This window comes from Heterodontus francisci, chromosome 36 (genome assembly GCF_036365525.1).
Source record: "Heterodontus francisci isolate sHetFra1 chromosome 36, sHetFra1.hap1, whole genome shotgun sequence".
In the NCBI taxonomy this organism is placed as follows: domain Eukaryota; kingdom Metazoa; phylum Chordata; class Chondrichthyes; order Heterodontiformes; family Heterodontidae; genus Heterodontus; species Heterodontus francisci.
The window spans coordinates 12692948-12718214 of record NC_090406.1 but is presented as its reverse complement, the minus strand read 5'-3'; the positions used below and the strand labels follow the sequence as shown (position 1 = coordinate 12718214).

At 43.5% G+C, this 25267-nt stretch overlaps 1 protein-coding gene and 1 long non-coding RNA gene across 2 annotated transcripts; one reads left to right on the top strand and one right to left on the bottom strand.

Annotated features, from left to right (window-relative positions):
- Positions 1-294: 294 nt before the first annotated feature.
- On the bottom strand, positions 295-25257 carry ndufs7 (NADH:ubiquinone oxidoreductase core subunit S7). The gene is made up of 8 exons (XM_068016176.1): positions 25189-25257; positions 16127-16163; positions 11521-11589; positions 9165-9282; positions 8643-8822; positions 7008-7054; positions 6831-6919; positions 295-527 (listed from the first exon to the last, which is right to left on the bottom strand). Exons 1-8 carry the CDS (start codon positions 25244-25246, stop codon positions 430-432), a joined length of 696 nt encoding a protein of 231 aa, XP_067872277.1. The 5' UTR covers positions 25247-25257; the 3' UTR covers positions 295-429.
- Positions 5951-11587, top strand: LOC137351592 (uncharacterized). The gene is made up of 3 exons (XR_010969521.1): positions 5951-6259; positions 7657-7769; positions 8592-11587. It is a non-coding gene; the product is annotated as an uncharacterized lncRNA (long non-coding RNA).
- Positions 25258-25267: the final 10 nt, after the last annotated feature.

Below are 25267 nucleotides of genomic sequence, written 5' to 3'. Positions count from 1 at the left end.
CAGCCAAAAAGGAGATATGGAGGAGCGCTCATTGATTTTCTCTGCTATTTCTCCCTCATGCTAGAGAATGATTTTTTGCTGGCTCTCAAAAGCTGGTGGTAGAGGGGAGTTATTTCCCAATTTTTACCATTACCTTTCTTCTCCAATCCAGGGAGGCAACAGAAAAGTCAGAGGGGAAGAGAGCGACAGAGCCAAGGAAAATGGCATATAAACCAAATGAGATATTGTCTTATAAAATCCTGCATTGTTGAAGAACATAAAATTGAAGACATACAAAAAGAAAACAAGAAATGCTTTAACTTTGTAAAATGAAAGTTTATAGGACATTGTTACGTATGACATCACAACACAAAGAGTCCATTCTTCCACCAAAGAATCACATCACTGCCCACAAGCTCCATAAATACTAGTTGCAATTATACTGCCCATTTATTTCCGATACCAAATGCTTAACCTTCTTTCCCTCTTTATTTTCTTCTGCAGTTGTAGAATTCCATACAGAAGGGCTTCGGCTGTGGGTGGGCAGCCTAACATAAAAGAGACAATGTCATTTATCCAAGATAATGTTTTAGGTCACCACAATCAAAGGGAATAGCAACACGTTTGAATGAATTTAACATGAACTGAGATGTAACCGTCCAACACAAAAGTGACTCTTAGGTTTCCGATAGACCTTTCTCCCCTTTTGACTACTTCCATCTCCACAGGAATCAGAAACCCTCTAGTAGCTCACCCAACTGACCATTCTTCATGAACAGTGAACGCTGGCAGCTTATTCCATATGAGCAGCACCACAGTTGAGCCTTTCTTCGGTTGGCAACCAAACACATGCTATCCAGCAGGGCTCACAGGACCAGTAATGGGAACCCTGCCTGATTTTCCCCACACCACGCTAGAGGTTCAGTTGCAACAGTTGCTGCCCCAGCTGAGAGCAGACAAGGACTGAAATAAACCTGGAACCTCCTGATCTGCACTGCTCTCTGCTACATGGATGTTTTACCAACTGAGCCATCTGGGGTGCTTGGTTTTAGAATTAATCCACTAATTGAATTTTAACTGAAACTAATCCTCCCACCCTACAGTTTTCTGTGCTGATCACATGCTTTTAACCTTATTCCACCATTGAGTCAGGCGCTGGGTTGGTAGAGGTAAGCAAAAGATGCATGTCTCAATTCTTCATCCTTTTCATTGCACCTACTCAACAGGTACCAGTTCAGCTTATGGCTTCACTTGCCTATTTTCTTACTCATACAGAGGAAGGTTTGACCATGATACACTGTACCAATTATTTAACTAACTAAACAATTAACTTTTAATTTTTTTTTCATGGACTTCCAATTCCAGTTGACATTCACCCAAGCATGAATAACGAGATGGGACAGGTGCTCTGTGAGTCCCTTGCTCATGTCTTCAGTAGCTCAATAGAGTCAGGGATAGTTCCCTTAGATTGGAAGGAAGCTCACTTAGTTCCAATTTTCATAAAAGGGGGCAAATCAGAGCTTGGGAACTACAGGCCCATCAACCTGATATTCATCATTGAGAAGATGCTCAAAGGGATCCAAAGAGATGCCCTTTATAATCACTGGGAAAGAGAATGGGCCATTCAACATGACTCTCAGAAAGGAAGGTTCTGTTTTACAAACTTGGGAGTTTTTGAAGAATTTACCAGGTTAGTGGATGAGAGTAATCCAGTTGGCAAAGTATTCCTGAAATCTCTTGACAAGGTACTCCACACTAGTGTGTTCACAAGATAGAATTCTGTGATATCAGTGGAAATTGATATGTTGGATGAGCAATTGGCTCCAATACTGCAGCCAAAAAAGCTATTGTCAGTCATAAACAGATACGGTTGATGAGGGTAATGCAGTTGACATGGTGTACATGGAATACCAAAAGGTGTTTGATAAAGTGCCACACTGTTGGCTTGCCAGCAAAGTTGAAGCCCATGGAATAAAAGTAACAGTGACAAATGGCTACGGAGTTGGCTGAGTGACAGGAAACAATAGTGAAGTTTTTTTGGATTGGAGGAAGGTATAACACTGGGATTCCTCAGGAGTCGGTACTAGGACCACTGCTTTTCTTGATATATATTAATAACCTAGACTTGGGTGTACAGGTCACAATTTTAAAATCTGCAGATGACAAAACTTGGAAGTATTCGGAATTGTGAGGAGGACAGAAATAGACTTCAAGAGGACATACACAGACTGGTGGCAAGGGTGGACATGTGGCAAATGAAATTTAATGCAGAAAAGTGTGAAGTGATACATTTTGGGAAGAAGAACGAGGAGAGGCAATATAAATTAAAGGATACAATTATGAAGTGGATGCAAGAACAGAGAGACCTGGGGGTATATGTGCACAAATTGTTGAAGGTAGCAAGGCAGGTGGAAAAAGTGTTTAAAAACACATATCGGATCCTAGGCTTCAAAAACCGAGACAAAGTACAAAAGCAAGGAAGTTACGATGAACTTTATAAAACATTGGCTTGGCCTCAACTGGAGTATGTGTCCAATTCTGAACACCACACTTTTGGAAGGATGTAAAGATTTTACAGAAGGGTGCAGAAAAGATCTATAAGAATGGTTCCAGGATGAGGGACTTGGATAGTTACGTAGCTAGATTGGGGAAGTTGGAGTTGTTCTTTTTAGAGAAGAGGAGGGTGAGAGGAAATTTGATACAGGTATTCAAAATCATGAGGTGTCTAGACAGAGTAAATAGAGAGAAACTGTTTTCACTGGCAGAGGTGTTGAGAACCACAGCATACCGATTTAAGGTGATTGGCATAAGAACCAATGTTGACATGAGGAAAAATGTTTTTACACAGTGAGTGCTTGGGATCTGGAATGCACTGCCCGAGACTGTGGTGGAGGCAGATATAATTGCACTTTCAAAAGGGAATTGGATAAGCACCTGAAGAAAAAAAAAAATTGCACGGCTACAGGGAAAGGGCAAGGGAGTGGAAGTCACTAAGTTGCTCTTTTTAAAAATTCATTCATAGGATGTGGGCAACGCTGGCCAGGCCAGCATTTATTGCCCAACCCTAATTTTCCTTGAGAAGGTGGTGGTGAGCTGCCTTCTTGAACCACTGCAGTCCATGTGAGGTAGGTACACCCACAGTGCTGTTAGGAAGGGAGTTCCAGGATTTTGACCCAGCAACAGTGAAGGAACGGCAATATAGTTCCAAGTCAGGACAGTGTGTGACTTGGAGGGGAACTTGCAGGTCGTGGTGTTCCCATTCATTTGCTGCCCTTATCCTTCTCATTGGTAGAGGTTGTGGGTTTGGAAGGTGCTGTCTAAGGAGCCATGGTGCATTGCTGCAGTGCATCTTGTAGATGGTGCACACTGCTGCCACTATGCGTCGGTGGTGGATGGTGTGAATGTTTGTGGATGGGATGCCAATCAAGCGGGCTGCTTTGTCCTGGATGATGTCGAGCTTCATCAGTGGTGTTGGAGCTGCACCCATCCAGGCAAGTGGAGAGTATTCCATCACACTCCTGACTTGTGCCTTGTAGATGGTGGACAGGTTTTGGGGAGTAGGGAGGTGAGTTACTCACTGCAGGATTTCTAGCCTCTGACCTGCTCTTGTAACCATGGTATTTATATGGCTACTCCAGTTCAGTTTCTGATCAATGGTAGCCCCTAGGATGTTGATAGTGGAGGATTCAGCGATGGTAATGCCACTGAATGTAAAAGGGGAGATGGTTAGATTCTCTCTTGTTGGAGATGGTCATTGCCTGGCACTTGTGGCAAGTAACATTCGTGCCACACATCAGCCCAAACCTGGATACTGTCCAGGTCTTGCTGCATTTCTACACAGACTGCTTCAGTATCTGGGAAGTCGCAAATGGCGCTGAACATTGTGCAATCATCAGCGAACATCCCCACTTCTGACCTTATGATTGAAGGAAGATCATTGATGAAGCAGCTGAAGATGGTTGGGCCTAGGATATTACCCTGAGGAACTCCTGCAGTGATGTCCTGGAGCTCAGATGATTGACCTGCAACAACCACAACCATCTTCCTTTGCGCTAGGTAAGACTCCAACCAGCAGAGAGTTTTCCCCCTGGTTCCCATTGACTTCAGTTTTGCTAGGGCTCGTTGATGCCATACTCGGTCAAATGCTGCCTTGATGTCAAGGGCAGTCACTCTCACCTCGAGTTCAGCTCTTTTGTCCATGTTTGAACCAAGGCTGTAATGAGGTCAGGAGCTGAGTGGCGGAACCAAACTGGAAGTCACTGAGCAGGTTATTGCTGTGCAAGTGCCGCTTGATAGCACTGTTGATGACACCTTCCATCACTTTACTGATGATTGAGAGTAGACTGATGGGGTGGTAATTGGCCAGGTTGGACTTGTCCTGCTTTTTGTGTACAGGACATACCTGGGCAATTTTCCACATTGCCGGATAGATGCCAGTGCTGTAGCTATACTGGAACAGCTTGGATGGGGCGCGGCAAATTCTGGAGCACAGATCTTCAGTACTATTGCCGGAATATTGTCAGGACCCATAGCCTTTGCAGTATCCAGTGCCATCAGTCGTTTCTTGATATCACGCGGAGTGAATCGAATCAGCTGAAGTCTGTGATGCTGGGGACTTCAGGGGGAGGCCAAGATGGATCATCAACTCGGCACTTCTGGCTGAAGATTGTTGCAAATGTTTCAGCCTTATCTTTTGCACCGAGGTGCTGGGCTCCCCCATCGTTGAGGATGGGGATATTTTTGGAGCCACCTCCTCCAGTTAGTTGTTTAATTGTCCACCACCATTCATGGCTGGATGTGGCAGGACTGCAGAGCTTAGATCTGATCCGTTGGTTATGGGATTGCTTAGCTCTGTCTATTGCATGCTGCTTACACAGTTTGGCATGCAAGTAGTCCTGTGTTGTAGCTTCACCAGGTTGACACCTCATTTTGATGTATGGCTGGTGCCGCTCCTGGCATGCCCTCCTGTACTCTTCGTTGAACCAGGGTTGGTCTCCTGGCTTGATGGTAATGGTAGAGTGGCCATGAGGCTACAGATTGTGGTTGAGTACAATTCTGCTGCTGCTGATGGCCCACAGCGCCTCATGGATGCCCAGTTTTGCATTGCTAGATCTGTTTGAAATCTGTCCCATTTAGTACTGTGATAGTGCCACACAACACGATGGAGGGTATCCTCAATGTGAAGGCGGGACTTCATCTCCACATGGACTGTGCGGTGGCCACTCTTACCAATACTGTCATGGACAGATGCATCTGCAGCAGGCAGATTGGTGAGGACGAGGTCAAGTATGTTTTTCACTCTTGTTGGTTCCCTCACCACCTGCTGCATACCCAGTTTAGCAGTTATGTCCTTTAGGACTCGGTCAGCTCGCTCAGTAGTGGTGCTACCAAGCCACTCGGTGATGGACATTGAAGTCCCCCACCCAGAGTACATTCTGTGCCCTTGCCACCCCCAGTGCTTCCTCCAAGTGGTGTTCAACATGGATGGGTACTGAGGGAGGGCGGTAGGTGGTAATCAGCAGGAGGTTTCCTTGCCTATGTTTGACCTGATGCCATGAGACTTCATGGGGTCAGGAGTTGATGCCGAGGACTCCCAGGGCAACTCCCTCCCGACTGTATACCACTTTGCCGCCACCTCTGCTGGGTCTGTCCTGCCAGAGACAGGACATACCCGGGGATGGTGATGGCAGTGTCTGGGACATTGTCTGTAAGGTAAGATTCCGTGAGTATGACTATGTCAGGCTGTTGTCTGACTAGTCTATGGGACAGCTCTCCCAACTTTGGCACACGCCTCCAGATGTTAGTTAGGACGACTTTGCAGGGTCGACAGGGCTGGGTTTGACGTTGTCATTTCCAGTGCCTAGGTCGATGCTGGGTGGTCTGATGGGTTTCATTCTTTTTTATTGACTTCGTAGCGGTTAGATACAACTGAGTGGCTTTGCTAGGTCATTTCTTGCAGAAAGCCAGTATAAACATGATGGACCAAATGGGCTTCTGTGATGTAACCATTCTATGATTCATTCACAGGATGTGGACATTACTGGAAAGGCCTGCATTTACTGCCGAACCCTAATTGCTCTTGAGAAGGTGGTGGTGAGCTGCCTTCTTGAATACAGCTGAGTGGCTTGCTAGGCCATTTCCAGGGGCAGTTAAGAGTCAACCACATCAGAGGCCTGCTACCCCGACCCGAAGGGGCCAGACGACATGTGTCGGGTTCGGGTCGAGTCGGGCCCATCTTCAGGGTCCGGCTTTTAGGCTCGGGTCGGGTCGGACACACACGGTAAGTGCTCTGCCGGGAGGTATTGAAAGTAAAAACTTACCCGAGCTGGGAGTCCGGGACAAAACTGGGTTTGATGATGTCATTGCGCATGCGCTGCAACTTCATGGAGCTTCCCAGTCAGAAGCTAAGTAAAGGGATGGTTGGGTCGGGGCGGGTTCGGGTCGAGTCGGGCTCGGGGCAAAATTGGAGGGATTCAGGCGGGTTGGGGTCGGGTTCTTTTTTCCCCCGACCTGAGCAGGCCTCTAAACCACATTGCTGTGGGTCTGGAGTCACATATAGGCCAGACTGGGTAAGGATGGCAGATTTCCTTCTCTAAAGGACATTAGTGAACCAGATGGGTTTTTACAACAAATTGTGTAGTTTCATAGTGACCATTACTGATGCTAGCTTTTCTTTTCTCGAGATTTATTTAATTAATTGAACTTAATTTCCACAGCTGCTATTTGGGATTTGAACTCATGCCTCTAGATCATTAGTCTTGGCCTCTGGATTACTAATCCAGTAACATAACCGCTATGCAACCATACCCCCTGTAGCATTGGTAATTTGGCAATTTGATAACTGCACTCACCTGGGACATAAATATCTACTGGCACAATTCTATCACAGCCCCTCACCACGGAATAGGAGTAATGGTAATAACCACCACCATTTGCACAGCTGTAAGAACAATGTCATTGTTAGAACTTCTGCCTTCAGTGGCTGATCAAATTAATAAATGTACAGTGAAACTCAGTAACATGCTCACCTGCCCATGGAGATTACATAGCGAGGTTCAGGCATCTGATCATAAACCTGCACAATACAATAACAAAACCAAAACATAATTCATCTTTACATCATGTAATAGTTTGTTCCTTTTGCAAATTTCGAATTGTACTGACCCTTGGTGGGGTTCAGTTTCATTGGAGCCAGCCAGTCTGCAGCAACATGTTGAAGTGGCCATTCATCAGGGTGAACCTAGAGATCTTTAAAATTACGAAGGGGGTTCAATAAGGTAGTTGTAGAGATGTTTCCAATCGTCCAAAGCTCGGTGTCATAAATAAATAAAATAAGGAACTTCTTTACTCAGGGAATGGTGAGAATGTGGAACTCACTACCACATGGAGTGGTTGAGGCAAGTTGCATTTAAGAGGAAGCAGAATGAAATAGAAGATTATGCTGATAGGGTTTGATGAAGTAGGATGGGAGACTTGTGTAGAACAAAAGTATGGGCACAGACCATTTGGGCACAATGGCCTGTTTCAGTGCTGTAAATTCTATGTAATGGACAGCGTCACAACCCAGTCCAATCTTGGATTCAACCAGTATCCAGACACAGCTTCCAGCAGGGTATCAGTCAATCCTTATTGATCAGAGGCAGGAGCACTAGCTAATGGACACACTCCCTCTTCCAGGAACCTCCCCAAGAAAAATTATAGCGTTCCGACTGCTGAGGGATCGGACTGACTGCAACCTCTTGGTTGGCTTTACTACCATACCAGATGTTACTCAACTGTTTCTAATAAAGGTTAGTATTTCAGAAAAACATATACATGTGCCTATCTGTGGAATAATACATTTTCAGACATCCTTTACTTATTAAACACAAAAACATTATTGTTCTACAATAGTAATAATTTCAGAGAACAACTTGTCTTACGAGGAACAAAAACAGAAAAAGACTGGGAACACAGCAGGACAATTAGCTATGTGGTTAAAAAAAATGTTTCAGGTAGTACCCATCAGAAGAACAATACTGGTGAAGGAGATTGATCTGTAACATTGACTATTCTCGTCACAGGTGCTGGCTAGATGACTTGCAGTGTTTTTTTAAAAAATTCATTCATGGGATGTGGGCATCGCTGGCCAGGCCAGCATTTATTGCCCATCCCTAATTGCCCTTGAGAAGGTGGTGGTGAGCTGCCTTCTTGAACCGCTGCAGTTCATATGGGGTAGGTACACCCACAGTGCTGTTCGGAAGGGAGTTCCAGGATTTTGACCCAGCGACAGTGAAGGAACGGCTATATAGTTCCAAGTCAGGATGGTGTGTGGCTTGGAGGAGAACTTGTAGGTGGTGGTGTTCCCATACATTTGCTGCCCTTGTCCTTCTAGTTGGTCGAGGTCGCGGGTTTGGAAGGTGCTGTCTGAGAAGCCTTGGTGCATTGCTGCAGTGCATCTTGTAGATGGTACACAATGCTGCCACTGTGCGTCGGTGGTGGAGGGAGTGAATGTTTGTAGATGGGATGCCAATCAAGCGGGCTGCTTTGTCCTGGATGGTGTGCTTCCAGCTTTCTCTGTTATTATTTCACATTTGCCGTATTTGTAGTATTTTAATATTTATTTGTGTTAGAGGAGGAAACCTGTCGAAAACACACCAACGACCAAACAACCTTTAGGTTACCTTTCGAAGGGCTGGAGCCATTTTGTTTGTGAGAGTACCAGCCACGATCATAACATCTGACTGCCGAGGACTGGCACGGAAGACGACGCCGAACCTGTCCATGTCATACCTGGGCGCTGCCATGTGCATCATTTCAATGGCACAGCAGGCGAGCCCAAAGGTCACGGGCCACAAAGAGCTCTGAAAGCATTGGAAAAAATATTAATCTTCTGAACACAAATACTTCCCACTTCTAATCAATAATTTCAAAATGACAATAATTGTGACATGTACAGCAAACAGAATACAGATGAAGGTAGAAATGACAACTGCAGGCTTTACTGCTACTGAATATGGTGCAAAGTGGTATATTAGAAGGTGCTCCTAGTGTTCCCAAAATACACTCTAATATACAACAGCCAAATGCAGCACATCCTTAAACACAGATAGTTCACATAACTCTACAGGAATATATCTCATCTTACAATTACTTGCTTATCCATGCACACAGACTAATGTAACCTCTGCATTTACAGCACTCACCCGTCGGGCCCAATTTATCAGCTCATCTAGTTTTGTGATGACGTACTCCCCTTTATTGCTGGGAAGTGAAGACTTCTTGGTGGCTACTGCAGTGCTCGTCTGTTTTGCTAGTGTGGAGCTGCAAACAAGCAATTCCAGTCCCATTTAGATTTTAAATAAAAGCTCCAAAACAGAAATGCCAAATTTACAGTGAATTTATAGGGATATAAAAAGAGATTGGACAGATTCAGTTGATTTGTTTAATTCACATAAGGACAACAGAGAGAATGGTGGAGTGGGCATCAAACATGATTGAGATAGTCATACAGGGCCTACAAAAGGAGTGGGCATGATCGGCTGAATGGCCTTTCTTGTTCCAGGTTATATGGTCTTAGCTCAGTCAGCATCTTAAAGAGAAGCACTGAGCATTTCAAGTGAGAGCCACCAACAAAATTAAAGGGGTTTGTTTTTTCCTTTCAGACGGCTGAACTGTTGTGCATTTCCACTATAATGTGCCACATCAAAGGATACTATACAAAATTCATGGTGTAGGGAGTAACATATTACTATGGATAGAGGATTGGTTAGCTAACAAGAAGCAGAGAGTAGGCATAAATGAGTCATTTTCAGGTTGGCAGGATGTAACTAATGAAGTGCCAGAGGGATCAGTGCTGGGGCCTCAACTACTTACAATTTAAATCAATGACTTGGATGAAGGGACCGAATGTATGGTAGCTAAATTTGCAGATGACACAAAGAAAGGTAGGAAAGTAAGTTGCGAAGAGGACATAATATAATTAGGTTAAGTGAGTGGGCAAAAAATTGGCAGATGGAGTATATGTGGGAAAATGTGAACTTGTCCACTTTGGCAGGAAGAATAGAAAAGCAGTATATTATTTAAATGGAGAGAGAGATTGCAGAACTGAATACAGAGGGATCTGGGTGTCCTGGCACATGAATCACAAAAAATTTGTATCTATGTACAGTAAGTGATTAGGAAGGCAAATGGAATGTTGTCGTTTATTGCAAGGAAAGTAGAATACAAAAGTAAGAAAGTTTTGCTACAGCTGGACAAGGCCTTGGTGAGACCGCATCTGGAGTACTGTGTACAGTTTTGGTCTCCTTACTTAAGGAAGGATAACATTGCATTAGAAGCAGTTCAGAGAAGGTTCACTTGACTGATTCCTGGGATATGAGGAAAGGTTGAACAGATTGTGCCTGTACCCATTAGCATTTGGAAGAATGAGAGGTGGTCTTATTGAAACATATAAGATCTTGAGGGGACTTGACAGGGTGGATGCTGGAAGGATGTTTCCACTTATGGGCGAGGACACATTCGCTTCCTCAGAGAGCATAGAGGCTGCATCATTGAATATACTCAAGACTGAGATAGTTTCTTGATCGACAAGGGAGTGAAGTGTTATGGGGGGGGGCAGAGAGGAATGTGAAGTTGAGGCCAAATTCAGATCAGCCACGATCTTATCAAATGGTGGAGCAGGCTTGAGGGGCCGAACAGTCCTGCACCTAATTCGTATGAAAATCCCGCACTATTTATATAATAAAACATCTTGATAAAATATGGCTGCTTTAAAATGAACATTTTTAACTAAAAGAGACAAATATCAGATTGTGATTAAACCTTAGCCAGCAGTACCATTTTCTCTTGGAAAGATGCTGGTAATGGAGGTAATGTACCCAGAAGTGGAGGAGTTGTGGGCTGATATTTGGGGTGGGATCTCCTTTTGATAGCTAAGTCTGTATGGTGGTCCACACTCCCCAGATCTACTTGACTTTCATCTGCCACATTCGTCGACCACAGGGACCTTCTTTTTGCCAGAATTTTCAGGCTTCCCTCCACCTCAGCTATCACCATTTACATCTCTTCTGGACCCATCTTTTATTTCTCTATTTGACTCATTATCACCTTATTCTGCTTTGTATTATCACTTTTGTCATTTAATCAGCCCTGTCGTCCACAGATTGCTGATTGTTAGCAAATGCATCCAGAATCTCATCACTAAGGTAGGTGCACTTTAACGAGACACGAACAACTAACTGAAACTGTTTGAAGACCTGATTTTGGTTGAAATCAGCAGAGCCTTTTAAAAGGGTTAGTACTGATTGAACTGTTCAAAATAGCCAGTGTGTTTAATACGTTATAAGCTGTGCTTTTGTAAATGACTCCTATGTAATGGACAATGATCAGCACTATTTGCTCAATATTGCCTATGCTAAGCATGGATGGAGAGAGTGGTGGGGACTGTTCTACAAAATGTGTATTATTCCTACAACAATCAGCTTAATGCCATTGATACTCCAATTTAACCATATACCTGACAGATGGTGGATTAGTCTTAGAAACAATGTTTGAATTTACCTATCTGCCTTTTCTGTCACTGTGGTCTGATGGAGGCATCGTGATTGATTAGCAAGGAGCAAATTGGGTCTGAAAAAAAAGACAGTAATTAAACAAGGTTCACACAGTGTTGCTTTATTGATATTTCCTACATAGTAACAATCACAATATTTCAAAATTATTCATCCTATGCAAGCCATTTTGAGCAATTTCTCAGAGATACAAGGCGGCATTTTACAAAGGTTTCATATACAATGCTGTAAAAACACATAATTAACACAACAATTCTCTGCATCCTGGAACAGGCAGGAAGATTCCCAAACAGTGAACACTTGGTATATAAACAGAAAATGCTGAAATATTCAGCTGGTCACCTGTGGAGAGAGAAACAGAGTTAACATTTCAGGTTGATGAGCCTGATGAGTCAGAGGCTGAAATGTTAACTTTGTTTCTTTATCCATAGATGCTGTCTGATCTGCTGAGTACTTCCAGCCTTTTTTGCTTTTATTATAAATTTTCAGCATCTGCAGTATTTTGCTTTGGTTTTAATAAGCACCTTGCTATCTTGGGGAGGCACTGAATGGCGATATATATCTTTGCCATAGGGCGAGATCCAAGGAACTGAAGCTGAAGGGCTTCTATCCCTCTTCACACGGGAAAGATGTGGAACACTGGGCACAGTAACAATGCATAACAGTGACTTGGATTAGTCCGGTGTTTCTTATGTAAAAGGAACATTGCAGAGCACTTAACAAATGGGTACTAAGCGAACCCAATGAGAAGGATAAAAGGAGGAAACACAGTCCTTTATCTAACTGCTGTTTGTGGGCTGTTACTCTGCACAAATTGCCTGCCCTGTTTACCTAATAACAAGTGTCAAGAAAACACTATATGCCAAATGAGAAACATTAATTCAGCGGTTGGAAACTTACATTAAACTTTCAATGGAAAAAGTCCTACAGTTAACTTAAAAAAAAAGACAACCAAGATGGCTACCTCAATTTGCATCAAAATACCAGGAGATCGAATTGAAGACACGAGTCGAACAAGAAGTCCAGCCAGGACAATGCTTTGGCTAACCGAGTGGATTATCCAGATCACCCTCGTTAGCAAGACATTCAAAGTCATCTCGAGGTATTCATGAGTTGAGACAGCCCTCCAGGGGGTTACACTGACCATACCACCTGAGAGGGGCTTTGGACCTCATTAAAAACAACAAAGTGACTCCTGACAACGCAGCAGCCCGCTGACATCATCAGAGTGCGCCAAGCTGCGCACATGTGCAGCTACATCTTGTCAGGACTAAGTGGCACATGTACGGGATAACGTCATCGCGTATCCGCGCCTGGTTCATCTTCGTGTATGTGCGATAAATCGTCATCGGGTATCCAGCCTCCCACTCGGCTGCAGGAAGCGGCTGAATGGGAGACTTTGAGGCTGGAGCTCTCTCCCCTCAGCAACTCGCTCTAGGCCTCAATGCTTCCTCCCCTCAGCCGCTCGCTCCAGACCTTGCTGCTCCCCCCCACTCCCCTGTTCCTCGCTTTGCGCCATCCCACTCTCCATCCGCTAGTTCTAGGCCGCGCCGTTTCCCTCCACTCGGCCACTCGCTCCTACGTTGCCACGTTACCCCTTGTGGCTCGCCTTGCTTCTTCGGGCAGCGTGTGGAGACTGATGAAACGTAGGACCGAGCAGCCAAACGGAGAGCGGGGTGGTGCGAGCGGGGAACAATTGGCCAGGGGAGTGAGGGGGAGCAGCGAGGTCTGGAGCCAGCGGCTGAGGGGGAAAAGTGAGTTGCCATGGGGGGAGAGCGGCCAGTGGGGCGGGAGCTAGTAGCTGCGTTTGGGTGAAATCAGTCCCGGTCAGTCATATAAACGAATCACGATAACGAATTGGCAGCGCATTTTATACTCTGCCTGATTTTCCTTTCCATTGATCAGGGTGCCAATTCACTATCTCCCAATGGAACTTCAATCATAAAACACCCTTTGTATTTAATCGGATTACTGGAATATGACATGGATCCGGGGATCACAGTTAGTATCCTATACGTACATAGTAGCATACTATTGGGTCTCCATCCAAAGTAATGTACGGATAGATTGGTGGAACGATCGAGACACACACACACACACACACACACACACACACACACACACACACACACACACACACACACACACACAGTCTTTTAAACAGTGGTTGTACTTACCACCTCAGTGAGTGTTTTACCTTTAATGTAGTCGTGAAAGAACCAATCGGACAGCTTTTCTTGAGTTTAAACAAGAAAGAGGTAAGTTTATTAAAATCAACAATCTAAACCCAATTTAAAAATAATAAAAAATATGCTACACATTCACACAAGAATCACACATAAATAGATTACAGAGTGGAAAGTAGGTTTTGTGGTTGGATTAAAGTCCAGAATAAATTAAACTTAAATATGCAGTCTGTGAACTTGGGTGATTCGGTGATCTCCTGGCTGAAGTTGTATTCTTGAGGTTTTTGGCTGGTCAAAGTGTACGTGGTACTGCCCCACTTGGCTCAGGGTTTTCTTGGAGTTTTGTTAACACACACACACACACACACAGACAAACAATATCTGAGTGTGCAGCAGCAAAAAAGGCTGTGTGCCTCCCTTTCTCTCTCAAGTTTGAAAACCATCTGCAACTGTGGACCCTTCAAACCTACAGACTGCTACAGAGACCAGAGGAAGAGAGCCACCTATAAGTCTGCCTCCAAGAAAGCACTGAGCCAATGGAGCAGCCATTCTGACCAGCCAAAAATCTCAGAATACAACTTCAGCTGGAAGACCTTGAATCACCCAAGCTCACAGACTGCATATTTAAGTTTTATTTATTCTGGGCTTTAATCCAACCACAAAACCTACTTTCCACTCTGTAATCTATTTGTGTGTGATTCCCGTGTGAATATGTGGCATATTTTTTATTATTTTTAAATTGGGTTTAGATTGTTGTTTTTAATAAACTTACCTCTTTCCTGTTTAAACTCAAGAAAACCTGCCCGATTGGTTCTTTCACGACCACATTACAGGTAAAACACTCACTGAGGTGGTAAGTACAAACACTGCTTAAAAAGGAATAAACCCTTTTGCGGTCAAATAAGAGGAAGGGCAAGAGGGGAGCCTGTGATGACCCTCCTCACCTGACCATAACACAAGTGATTGCACTTCAAAAGTAATTAGCTTGAAAGGCTGTGGAACATCTGAAGATACGAATGCCACTATATAAATACAGGTTAATTTTTTTTTAAATTAATAGATTCTAAAATGCTAAACTGCATCCAAATTTATAACAATTATGCCATTAATTCATTTAAAAAAAATCTCACTAGGAGATTTTGTTTTCTGCTTTTAAAAAAGTCACATTAAAGAGATTAGTGCCTATGGTAATAGTACAAGCACAAGGGTAAAAACACAATAAAAAGATACATTCAGGATTCATGCACTGGGTAAAACCTCTGACTAGATATAGGGTAGAGGGACTGCTGAAACAGTCTGAGGTCTGAGCCAATGAACTCTACAAGGAGACCAATGTTTCCTATGTCCTGGGAGCAAAACTTTAGAGATTTTTAAAAAATCAGCAAACACAGAAGACCCAAGGAAGCTAATAGACTTAAGCCAGTCACTCAGGATGCACCATTTAATCTTCCTGTTGTTTGACAGCTACAAAACGTTTCCCACAACTCTAAATATGTACCACCACCTACAGAATACTTCTGATTCCCCATTTGACAACGTTCTGTTACTGGAGGGACAACTTAGTGGTTATCTTAGAACAGGGACAACAAGTGCACTTGCATGATGGGGCTGAACAGGTACTGCATAAACAGAAAATTTGAAGTGTTTGTTAAATATTTGTTAAACCTTTACAAGTTAGGTCAAAAAGATAACAAGCAACTAATCATTTAAGGGTTTAGAATCTACAAACTTCATTAACGGGGGTCTTTTAGAATATTCATATTCTTATTTTCTGTCTGTCTTAATCTCAATTTTCACAGCTTTGAAGCACAATTTTGGTATTATGTAAATACTGTAACTGATTTAACAACCTCATACCATGACTGCTACCATCTTCTCTAAATCAACTGCAGTCTTGCCACTCTGGCAGAGGAAAAGTAAAGGACAAAATGAATGCAGCTGACAGCACAATACTCTTGCAAAACACGGGAGAAAGGAATTAAAACAGTCAATTCCAACACCCCACCCCCTACAAAATTCTTGGCAACTGGGAAGGCAAAAACAAAACTGTTAAAAGATACCAAGATATGGACCTAGAATATTAATCTCCCTTTTCCTGTCAGATGCTCATTGACCAGGTATACATTTCCGGTATTTTCTGTTTATTCCAAATTTCCATAATTCACCATTTTTCATTATACCTCCAGATCAAAAAAAATTTGCTCATCGGTCTGCTTTTAATTGGAGTCTAAAATTTCAAACTTCTTGCAGCAGGACCCATACAATGTGGGCGGCCTGGTTTACAGTTGAACTAATCCCACTACTTTCCAACCTCACTCAGCATTGCTAGGAGCTCAAAAGTCAGAGTTCATCAGCCTTTTAGACTGGAGGTAACTGTTTTTACAAAATATGTGAGGTTTATGGACTTACCTGGAGACAGCGGTTATGAATCTGCCAAGGCGCAGAACTGCAAGAAACAAGTTTTAAAAAAATATAAAAACTAAGCAATAACAATCTAAACAGGAAATACATTCAGGTTATTAAATGCTGTACAGTTTATATTTATTAACATTGCATTATATAGTTCACATAGCTGGTAGTGAACTCAAGCGTTCTTATAAACTATGAGAACAAAGCGTGACCAGTTTACCATGAGCACCAGGACATAAGATCCATCCTTAATATTAAACCTCAGTTGTGATTATATAGAATGCACGTGGAGGTTGAGCTATTTCTATAAACAGCTATAAACAAGTCTGTTACTTCATCTTTACACAGAATCATAGAATGGTTACAGCACATAAGGCAGCCATTTGGCTCATTGAGCCCGTGCCGGCTCTCTGCAAAAGTAATTTAGTTAGTTCCGCTGCCCTGCCCTTTCCCCATAGCCCTGCAATTTTTTCCCTCTTCAGGTACTTATCCAATTCCCTTTTGAAAGCCATGATTGAATCTGCCTCCACCACACTCTCAGGCAGTGCAGTCCAGATCATAACCACTCACTGCGTAAAAAAGATTCTCCTCTTGCCAATTTTGCTTCTTTTGTCATTCACCTTAAATCGGTGTCCTTTGATTCTCGACCCTTCCACCAATGGGAACAGTTTCTCTCTATCTACTCTATCTCGACCCCTCATGATTTTGAACATCTCTCCAACCTTCCCTTTTCTAAGAACAACCACCCCAGCTTCTCCAATCTATCCACTGGAGAAGAGCTGCATCCCTGGTACCATTCTAGTGAACCTTTTCTGCACTTTTTTAAAAGCCTTCCCATCGTTCCTAAAGTGCAGGCCCACAATTGGACACAATACTCCAGTGGAGGCCGAACCAGTGTCTTATGAAGTTTGATCATAACTTCCTTGCTTTTGTACTCTATGTCTCTATTTATTAAGCCCAGGATCCCTTATGGCTTTTTAACCACTTTCTCAATCTGCTGTGCCATCTTCAACGATTTGTACACATATATCCCAAAGTCTTTCTGTTCCTGCACCCCCCTTTAGAATTGTACCCTTTAGTTTATATTACCTCTCCTCATTCTTCCCACCAAAATGTATCACTTTGCACTTTCCTGCATTAAATTTCATTTGCCACATGCCCGCTTATTCCACCAACCTGTCTATGGCCTCGTGAAGTATATCCCTATTCCTCCTCAGAGTTCACTATACATCCAGGTTTTGTGTCATCTACATGAAATTGTGCCCTGTACTCCCGAATCATAGAGTCATTATGGCACAGAAGGCAGCCATTTGGCGTTAAACCAGAAGAGAGAAATAGTAAACAGGTGAATAAAGCATCAGTGCTGAGGGACAGGTTAGGGGGTATAGCCCAAATAAGAGTTCTATAAACAAATGCATGGAGTGTAAGGAATAAACTAGATGAGCTGCAGGTGCAAATTCAAATGGAAGATTATGATGTGGTGGCCATTGTGGAGACGTGGCTGCAGGATGGTCGGGACTGGGAACTAAATATACCTGGTTATAAAGTTTACAGGAGGGACAGGGAAAATGGCAGAGGGGATGGAGTAGCCTTACTGATTAGAAATAGTATCACCTCATTGGTGAGGGAGGATGTAATGAGGGGAAAGCATCCAGTGGAGACCTTATGGGTGGAACTGAGGAACAGAAAAGGATCTAAAACTGTAATAGGTGTGTATAGACCCACTGGTAGCAGTTCGGAGGTGTTAGATTGTATAAATGCACAAATTAGGCAAGTGTGTAACAAAGACAGAGTAGCATTAATGGGAGATTTTAACTTACACATAGATTGGGAGAGGCAGACTAGCACCTGTCAGAAAGGTAGTGAATTTCTGGAATGTGTCCAGGATAGTTTCCTCCAGCAATATGTCCGAGATGTAACAAGGGGACAGGCAATATTAGAATTAGAATTAGAATATTACAGCGCAGTACAGGCCCTTCGGCCCTCGATGTTGCGCCGATCATCTGACCTACACTATTCCATTTACATCCATATGTCTATCCAATGACCACTTAAATGCCCTTAAAGTTGGCGAGTCTACTACTGTTGCAGGCAGGGCGTTCCACGCCCCTACTACTCTCTGCGTAAAGAAACTACCTCTGACATCTGTCCTATATCTTTCACCCCTCAACTTAAAGCTATGTCCCCTCGTGTTTGCCATCCTCATCCGAGGAAAAAGACTCTCACTATCCACCCTATCTAACCCTCTGATTATCTTGTATGTCTCTATTAAGTCACCTCTCCTCCTCCTTCTCTCTAACGAAAACAACCCCAAGTCCCTCAGCCTTTCCTCGTAAGACCTTCCTTCCATACCAGGCAACATCCTAGTAAATCTCCTCTGCACCCTTTCCAAAGCTTCGACATCCTTCCTATAATGCGGTGACCAGAACTGCACGCAATACTCCAGGTGCGGCCTCACCAGAGTTTTGTACAGCTGCATCATGACCCCGTGGCTCTGAAACTCGATCCCCCTACTAATAAAGGCTAACACACCATATGCCTTCTTAACAGCCCTATTAACCTGGGTAGCAACTTTCAGGGATTTATGTACCTGGATACCAAGATCTCTCTGCTCATCTACACTACCAAGAATCTTCCCATTAGCCCAGTACTCTGCATTGCTGTTACTCCTTCCAAAGTGAATCACCTCACACTTCTCCGCATTAAACTCCATTTGCCATCTCTCAGCCCAGCTCTGCAGCCTATCTATGTCCCTCTGTACCCTACAACACCCTTCGACACTATCCACAACTCCACCGACCTTCGTGTCATCCGCAAATTTACTAACCCACCCTTCTACACCCTCATCCAGGTCGTTTATAAAAATGACAAACAGCAGTGGCCCCAAAACAGAACCTTGCGGTACACCACTAGTAACTAAACTCCAGGATGAACATTTGCCATCAACCACCACCCTCTGTCTTCTTTCAGCTAGCCAATTTCTGATCCAAAGCTCTAAATCACCTTCAACCCCATACTTGCGTATTTTCTGCAATAGCCTACCGTGGGGAACCTTATCAAACGCCTTACTGAAATCCATATACACCACATCCACGGCTTTACCCTCATCCACCTGTTTGGTCACCTTGTCAAAAAACTCAATAAGGTTTGTGAGGCACGACCTACCTTTCACAAAACCGTGCTGACTATCGCAAATGAACTTATTCTTTTCAAGATGATTATAAATCCTGTCTCTTATAACCTTTTCCAACATTTTACCCACAACCGAAGTAAGGCTCACAGGTCTATAATTACCAGGGCTGTCTCTACTCCCCTTCTTGAACAAGGGGACAACATTTGCTATCCTCCAGTCCTCCGGCACTACTCCGGTCGACAATGACGACTTGAAGATCAACAACAACGGCTCTGCAATCTCCTCCCTGGCTTCCCAGAGAATCCTAGGATAAATCCCATCTGGCCCAGGGGACTTATCTATTTTCACTCTTTCCAAAATTGCTAACACCTCCTCCTTGTGAATCTCAATCCCATCTAGCCTAGTAGGCTGTATCTCAGTAATCTCCTCGGCAACATTTTCTTTCTCTACTGTAAATACTGACGAAAAATATTCATTTAACGCTTCCCCTATCTCCTCTGATTCCGCACACAACTTCCCACTACTATCCTTGATTGGCCCTGTTCTAACTCTTATCATTCGTTTATTCCTGATATACCTATAGAAAGCCTTAGGGTTTTCTTTGATCCTATCCGCCAATGACTTCTCGTGTCCTCTCCTTGCTCTTCTTAGCCCTCCCTTTAGATCCTTCCTGGCTAGCTTGTAACTCTCAAGCGCCCTAACTGAGCCTTCACGTCTCATCCTAACATAAGCCGCCCTCTTCCTCTTGACAAGCGCTTCAACTTCTTGAGTAAACCACGGCTCCCTTGCTCGACAACTTCCTCCCTGCCTGACAGGTACATACTTATCAAGGACACGCATTAGCTGCTCCTTGAATAAGCTCCACATTTCGTTTGTGCCCATCCCCTGCAGTTTCCTTCCCCATCCTACACATCCTAAATCTTGCCTAATCGCGTCATAATTTCCTTTCCCCCAGCTATAATTCTTGCCCTGCGGTATATACTTGTCCCTGCCCATCGCTAAGGTAAACCTAACCGAATTGTGATCACTATCGCCAAAGTGCTCACCTACATCTAAATCGAACACCTGGCCGGGTTCATTACCCAGTACCAAATCCAATGTGGCATCGCCCCTGGTTGGCCTGTCCACATACTGTGTCAGAAAACCCTCCTGCACACACTGGACAAAAACAGACCCATCTAAAGTACTCGAACTATAGTATTTCCAGTCAATATTTGGAAAGTTAAAGTCCCCCATAACCACTACCCTGTTACTCTCGCTCCTGTCGAGAATCATCTTCGCTATCCTTTCCTCTACATCTCTGGAACTATTCGGAGGTCTATAGAAAACTCCCAACAGGGTGACCTCTCCTCTCCTGTTTCTAACCTCGGCCCATACTACCTCAGTAGACGAGTCCTCAAACGTCCTTTCTGCCGCTGTAATACTTTCCTTGATTAACAATGCCACACCCCCCCCTCTTTTACCCTCTTCTCTGTTCTTTCTGAAACATCTAAATCCCGGAACCTGCAACATCCATTCCTGCCCCTGCTCTACCCATGTCTCCGAAATGGCCACAACATCAGGATCCCAGGTACCAACCCATGCTGCAAGCTCACCCACCTTATTCCGGATGCTCCTGGCGTTGAAGTAGACACACTTTAAACCAAGTTCTTGCTTGCCAGTGCCCTCTTGCGTCCCTGTAACCTTATCCCCTACCTCACTACTCTCAACAGCCTGTACACTGGCACTGCAATTTAGGTTCCCATTCCCCTGCTGATTTAGTTTAAACCCCCCCGAAGAGCACTAACAAATCTCCCCCCCAGGATATTGGTACCCCTAGATTTAGTTATGAGTAATGTGCCAAATTTAATTAGTAGCCTAACTGTACGTGAACATTTATCAAATAGTGATCACAAAATGATCGAATTCAAGGTAGCGTTTGAAAGTGAAAAGCACGAATCAGCTACTAGAATTTTAGACTTGGGTAAGGCTGACTTTACCGGGATGAGACAGAGACTGTCCATGGTAAACTGGGAAGATCTGTTAATGAGTCAAACGACTGAAGAACAGTGGAGAATATTTAAAGAAACATTTAACAAAATACAGATCAAGTATATACCCGAGAGGAAAAAGCTCCACTTCACAGAAAAAACAGCCATCGACAACTAAAGAGATTAGGAATAGCATAAAACAAAAAGAAATGGCTTACAAAAATGCAAAACGCAGCACAGATCCGGCCATCTGGGATCGATACAAAGACCAGCAAAGGGTCACAAAGCAGCTTATAAGAACTACTAAAAGAGATTATGAAAGGAAACTTGCAAGGGACATCAAAATCAATAAGAATTTTTATAGTTACATAAAGGGAAAGCGGGTGGTCAAGAGCAATGTAGTTCCACTAAAAGCTGAAAATGGAGATATTGTCATTGATAATGGGGAAATGGCAGACATGGTGAACAATTACTTTGCTTCAGTATTTACAGCTGAAAAGGAGGATAACTTGCTGGAAGTCCCGAAAAAATTAATAGCCAATAGGGGACTGGGACTTCATACAATTAACGTAAGTAAATTAGTAACAAGGAAATTAATGGAACTAAAGAGTGAGAAATCCCCAGGACCTGACGGTTTCCAACTGAGGGTGTTAAAGGAAGTAGGGGAGCACATTGTAGATGCCTTAACTATAGTCTTTCAGAGTTCCCTACATTCAAGAGTGGTCCCTCTGGATTGGAAGGTTGCACATGTCACTCCACTTTTTAAGAAGGGTGAAAGGGAGAACCAAGGAAATTACAGACAAGTTAGCCTGACATCTGTGGTGGGCAAGTTGCTGGAGTCTATAATCAAGGATAGGGTGACTGAACACCTGGAAAAATTTCAGTTAATCAGGGACAGGCAGCATGGATTCATGACGGGAAGGTCACGCCTGACAAATCTCACTGAATTTTTTGAAGAGGTGACTGAGGTAGTGGACAGGAGAATGTCTATGGATGTTATTTATATGGACTTCCAGAAGGCATTTGATAAAGTCCCACATAAGAGAATGTTAACTAAGGCAGAAGCCCATGGAGTTGAGGGCAAATTATTGACATGGTTAGGAAGTTGGTTGAGTGGTAGGCGACAGAGGGCGGGGATAATGGATAAGTACTCCGATTGGCAGGATGTGACTAGTGGTGTCCAACAGGGATCTGTGTTGGGGCCTCCATTATTCACATTATTCATTAACGACTTGGATGATGGCATAGTAAGTCATATATCCAAATTTGCTGATGATACAAAGTTAGGCGGCATGATAGACAGTCTAGATGATAGCATACAATTGCAAAGAGATATTGACAGACTAGCTGAGTGGGCAAAACTATGGCAGATGGAGTTCAATGCGGGCAAGTGAGAGATTATCCATTTTGGACCATAATTGGGAAGAGGTTACGTACAGTGGATGCCCAAAGAGACTTGGGGGTTCAGGTGCATAGATCTTTAAAATGCCACGAGCAAGTGCAGAAAATAATCAACAAGGCTAATGGAATGCTAGTCTTTATATCTAGAGGATTGGAGTATAAAGACACAGAGGTTATGCTGCAGCTGTACAAAACCCTGTTTAGACCCTACTTGGAGTACTGTGAGCAGTTTTGGGCACCACACCGTAGGAAGGATATATTGGCCTTGGAGGGAGTGCAACATTGGTTTGCAAGAATGATACCTGAACTACAGGGGTTAAGTTACGAGGAGAGATTATACAAATTAGGCCTGTTTTCGCTAGAATTTAGAAGGTTAAGGGGTGATCTGACCGAAGTCTTCAAGATATTAACAGGAAAAGACAGGATAGATAAAGATAAACCATTTCCACTGGTTGGAGATTCTAAAACTAGGGGGCATAGTTTAAAAATTAGGATCAGACCGTTCAGGAGAGATGTTAGGAAGCACTTAACGCAAAGGGTGGTAGATGTTTGGAACTCACTCCCACAAACAGCAGTTGAAGCTAGAACAGTTGTTAATTTTAAATCTGAGATAGATAGATTTTTGTTAAGCAAAGATATTAAGGGATATGGGCCAAAGGCAGGTATATGGAATTAGGCCACGGATCAGCCATGATCTCATTGAATGGCGGGACAGGTTCAAGGGGCTGAATGGCCTACTCCTGTTCCTATGTTCCTATTGAGTCATGCCGGTTCTCTGTACAGTGATCCAATCAGTCCCATTCCCCCACTCTATCTTCCTAACCCAGCAAGTCTAAGTTATTAATATAATATATATATATATATATCTCAAGAAAATATACAAAATGTAAATCGCATTTTTTTATACATCTGCAAAAGTTATTGAAAATTTACAAAGTGAAATATCACATTCTCAATGTATCTTTCATAATTCATAAGACTAAGTTAAACTTTAAAAAGAACGAATACATTTTCAAAATTAGGTTGCAGTTTCTATTTCTAAAACGTAAACAAATAACTTGCATTTATATATTTACTAATTCATTCTCAGGATGTGAGCATTAACAGTAAGGCCAGTTTTTATTGTCCATACGTCGTTGCCCTTGAGAAGGTGGTGGTGAGCCACCTTCTTGAACTGCTGTAGCCCACTTAGTAAAACATCCCAAGTCCCTTCACAGGAGCATAATCAGGCAAAAAGTGTCACCAGGCCAAAGGAGGAGACATTAGGACAGGTATCCAAAAGCTTGGTCAGAGATAGGGTTAAAGGAGATTCTTAAAGAGGTGGAGATGTTTCTGAAGGGAAATTCCAGAGTTTACTGTCTAGATATTTGATGGCATGACCTCAAATGGTGGGGTGAAGGAAGTTGGAGTTGCACGAAAGGCCAGAATTGGTGGAATACGGAGCTCTTGGAGGGTCGTAGGGCCAGATGAGGTTACAGCGATAGGAGGTCGAGACCATGGAGGGATTTTTAACACAGACATTCGAATTTCAAAATTGAGGTGTTTGTGTACCAGAAGCCAACAAAGGTCAGTGAGGACAACAATGATGGATGAATGGGATTTTACAAGTTACATTTGGTGCAAGTGAGGATACGGTCAGCAGAGCTTTGCATGAGTTCAAGTTCGGTGGGTAGCAGATGGGACACCTGGCAGGAGAGCCTTAAGAGTAATCAAGTGTGGATATAACAAAAGCACAGAGGAAATGTATCCTGCCCCAGTGGGACCAAGGCATGACCAGCATTGTGGTAAGAGTTGACAGGTCGATATGTGACATAATTGCAGAATTTAGCAGGACAGGCCAGTTGCGCCATTGCTCTCTGATACAACTATCCGTTCAGTCTCATTTCCCTTCACTGAGCCGTCATTTAAGGGGATAAATATTGGAGGCAAAAAATGACACAGGGCTACGGAGAAAGCACGGGGCAGTGGGATTAACTTTGGGACAAAATGAAAAACACAACAATTGCTGCTGTAAATAAAAACAGAAACATTCTGAGGCCGGGTTCAAAACCCACACTTGTGACTTGTGTTCTTTCCATAGGTGCTGCCTGACCTACGGAGAGTGGAAAGGTTTCTGGAATAAAAACAAAAATGCTGGAAATACTCAGCGGGTCTGGCAGCATCTGTGGAGGGAGAAGCAGAGTTAACGATTCAGGTCAGTGGCTTCTGGACTGGTTTTAGAATAGCCGGAGGAGAGAAGGGCCACCTATTGTACTGTACATCTCAAACAGAAAGTTAATTATCCATAAATATATTGCGCGCGCACAAAGTTTCCATATAGAAACAATCTGGGTTATTTAATAGTTGGAGCACAATCTGCAAACCTACAGCTTAACATTGTCAAGGAGGAAAGGTCAGGGGAGGCCGACAGGTTTATCATCTTTTGACAGGAGCGAGAACTCGACACCCACCATCTCCCCGACTGCACTAACTCCTATCATTATTCCCTCTCCCCGCTGTATCTGCACCTCTGCAGAATCACAAACACCTTGAAACCAACCAGTCAACAACACACTTACCGCCCAGCGTCGCCATCTTAACCGGAACCTGATACAACGCCAAATAGTGTCCCCCCATCTAGAAGGTGCTCGGAACTGA

Coding starts and splice junctions, on each gene's coding strand:
- ndufs7 (XM_068016176.1), bottom strand. CDS start 25,246: ATGGGGGGACACTATTTGGCGTTGTATCAGGTTCCGGTTAAGATGGCG. Junction 9,283..11,520: donor GTGACAGAAAAGGCAGATAG/GTAAATTCAAAC, acceptor GCTTGTTTGCAG/CTCCACACTAGCAAAACAGA. Junction 6,920..7,007: donor TATGTAATCTCCATGGGCAG/GTGAGCATGTTA, acceptor TTGTTCTTACAG/CTGTGCAAATGGTGGTGGTT.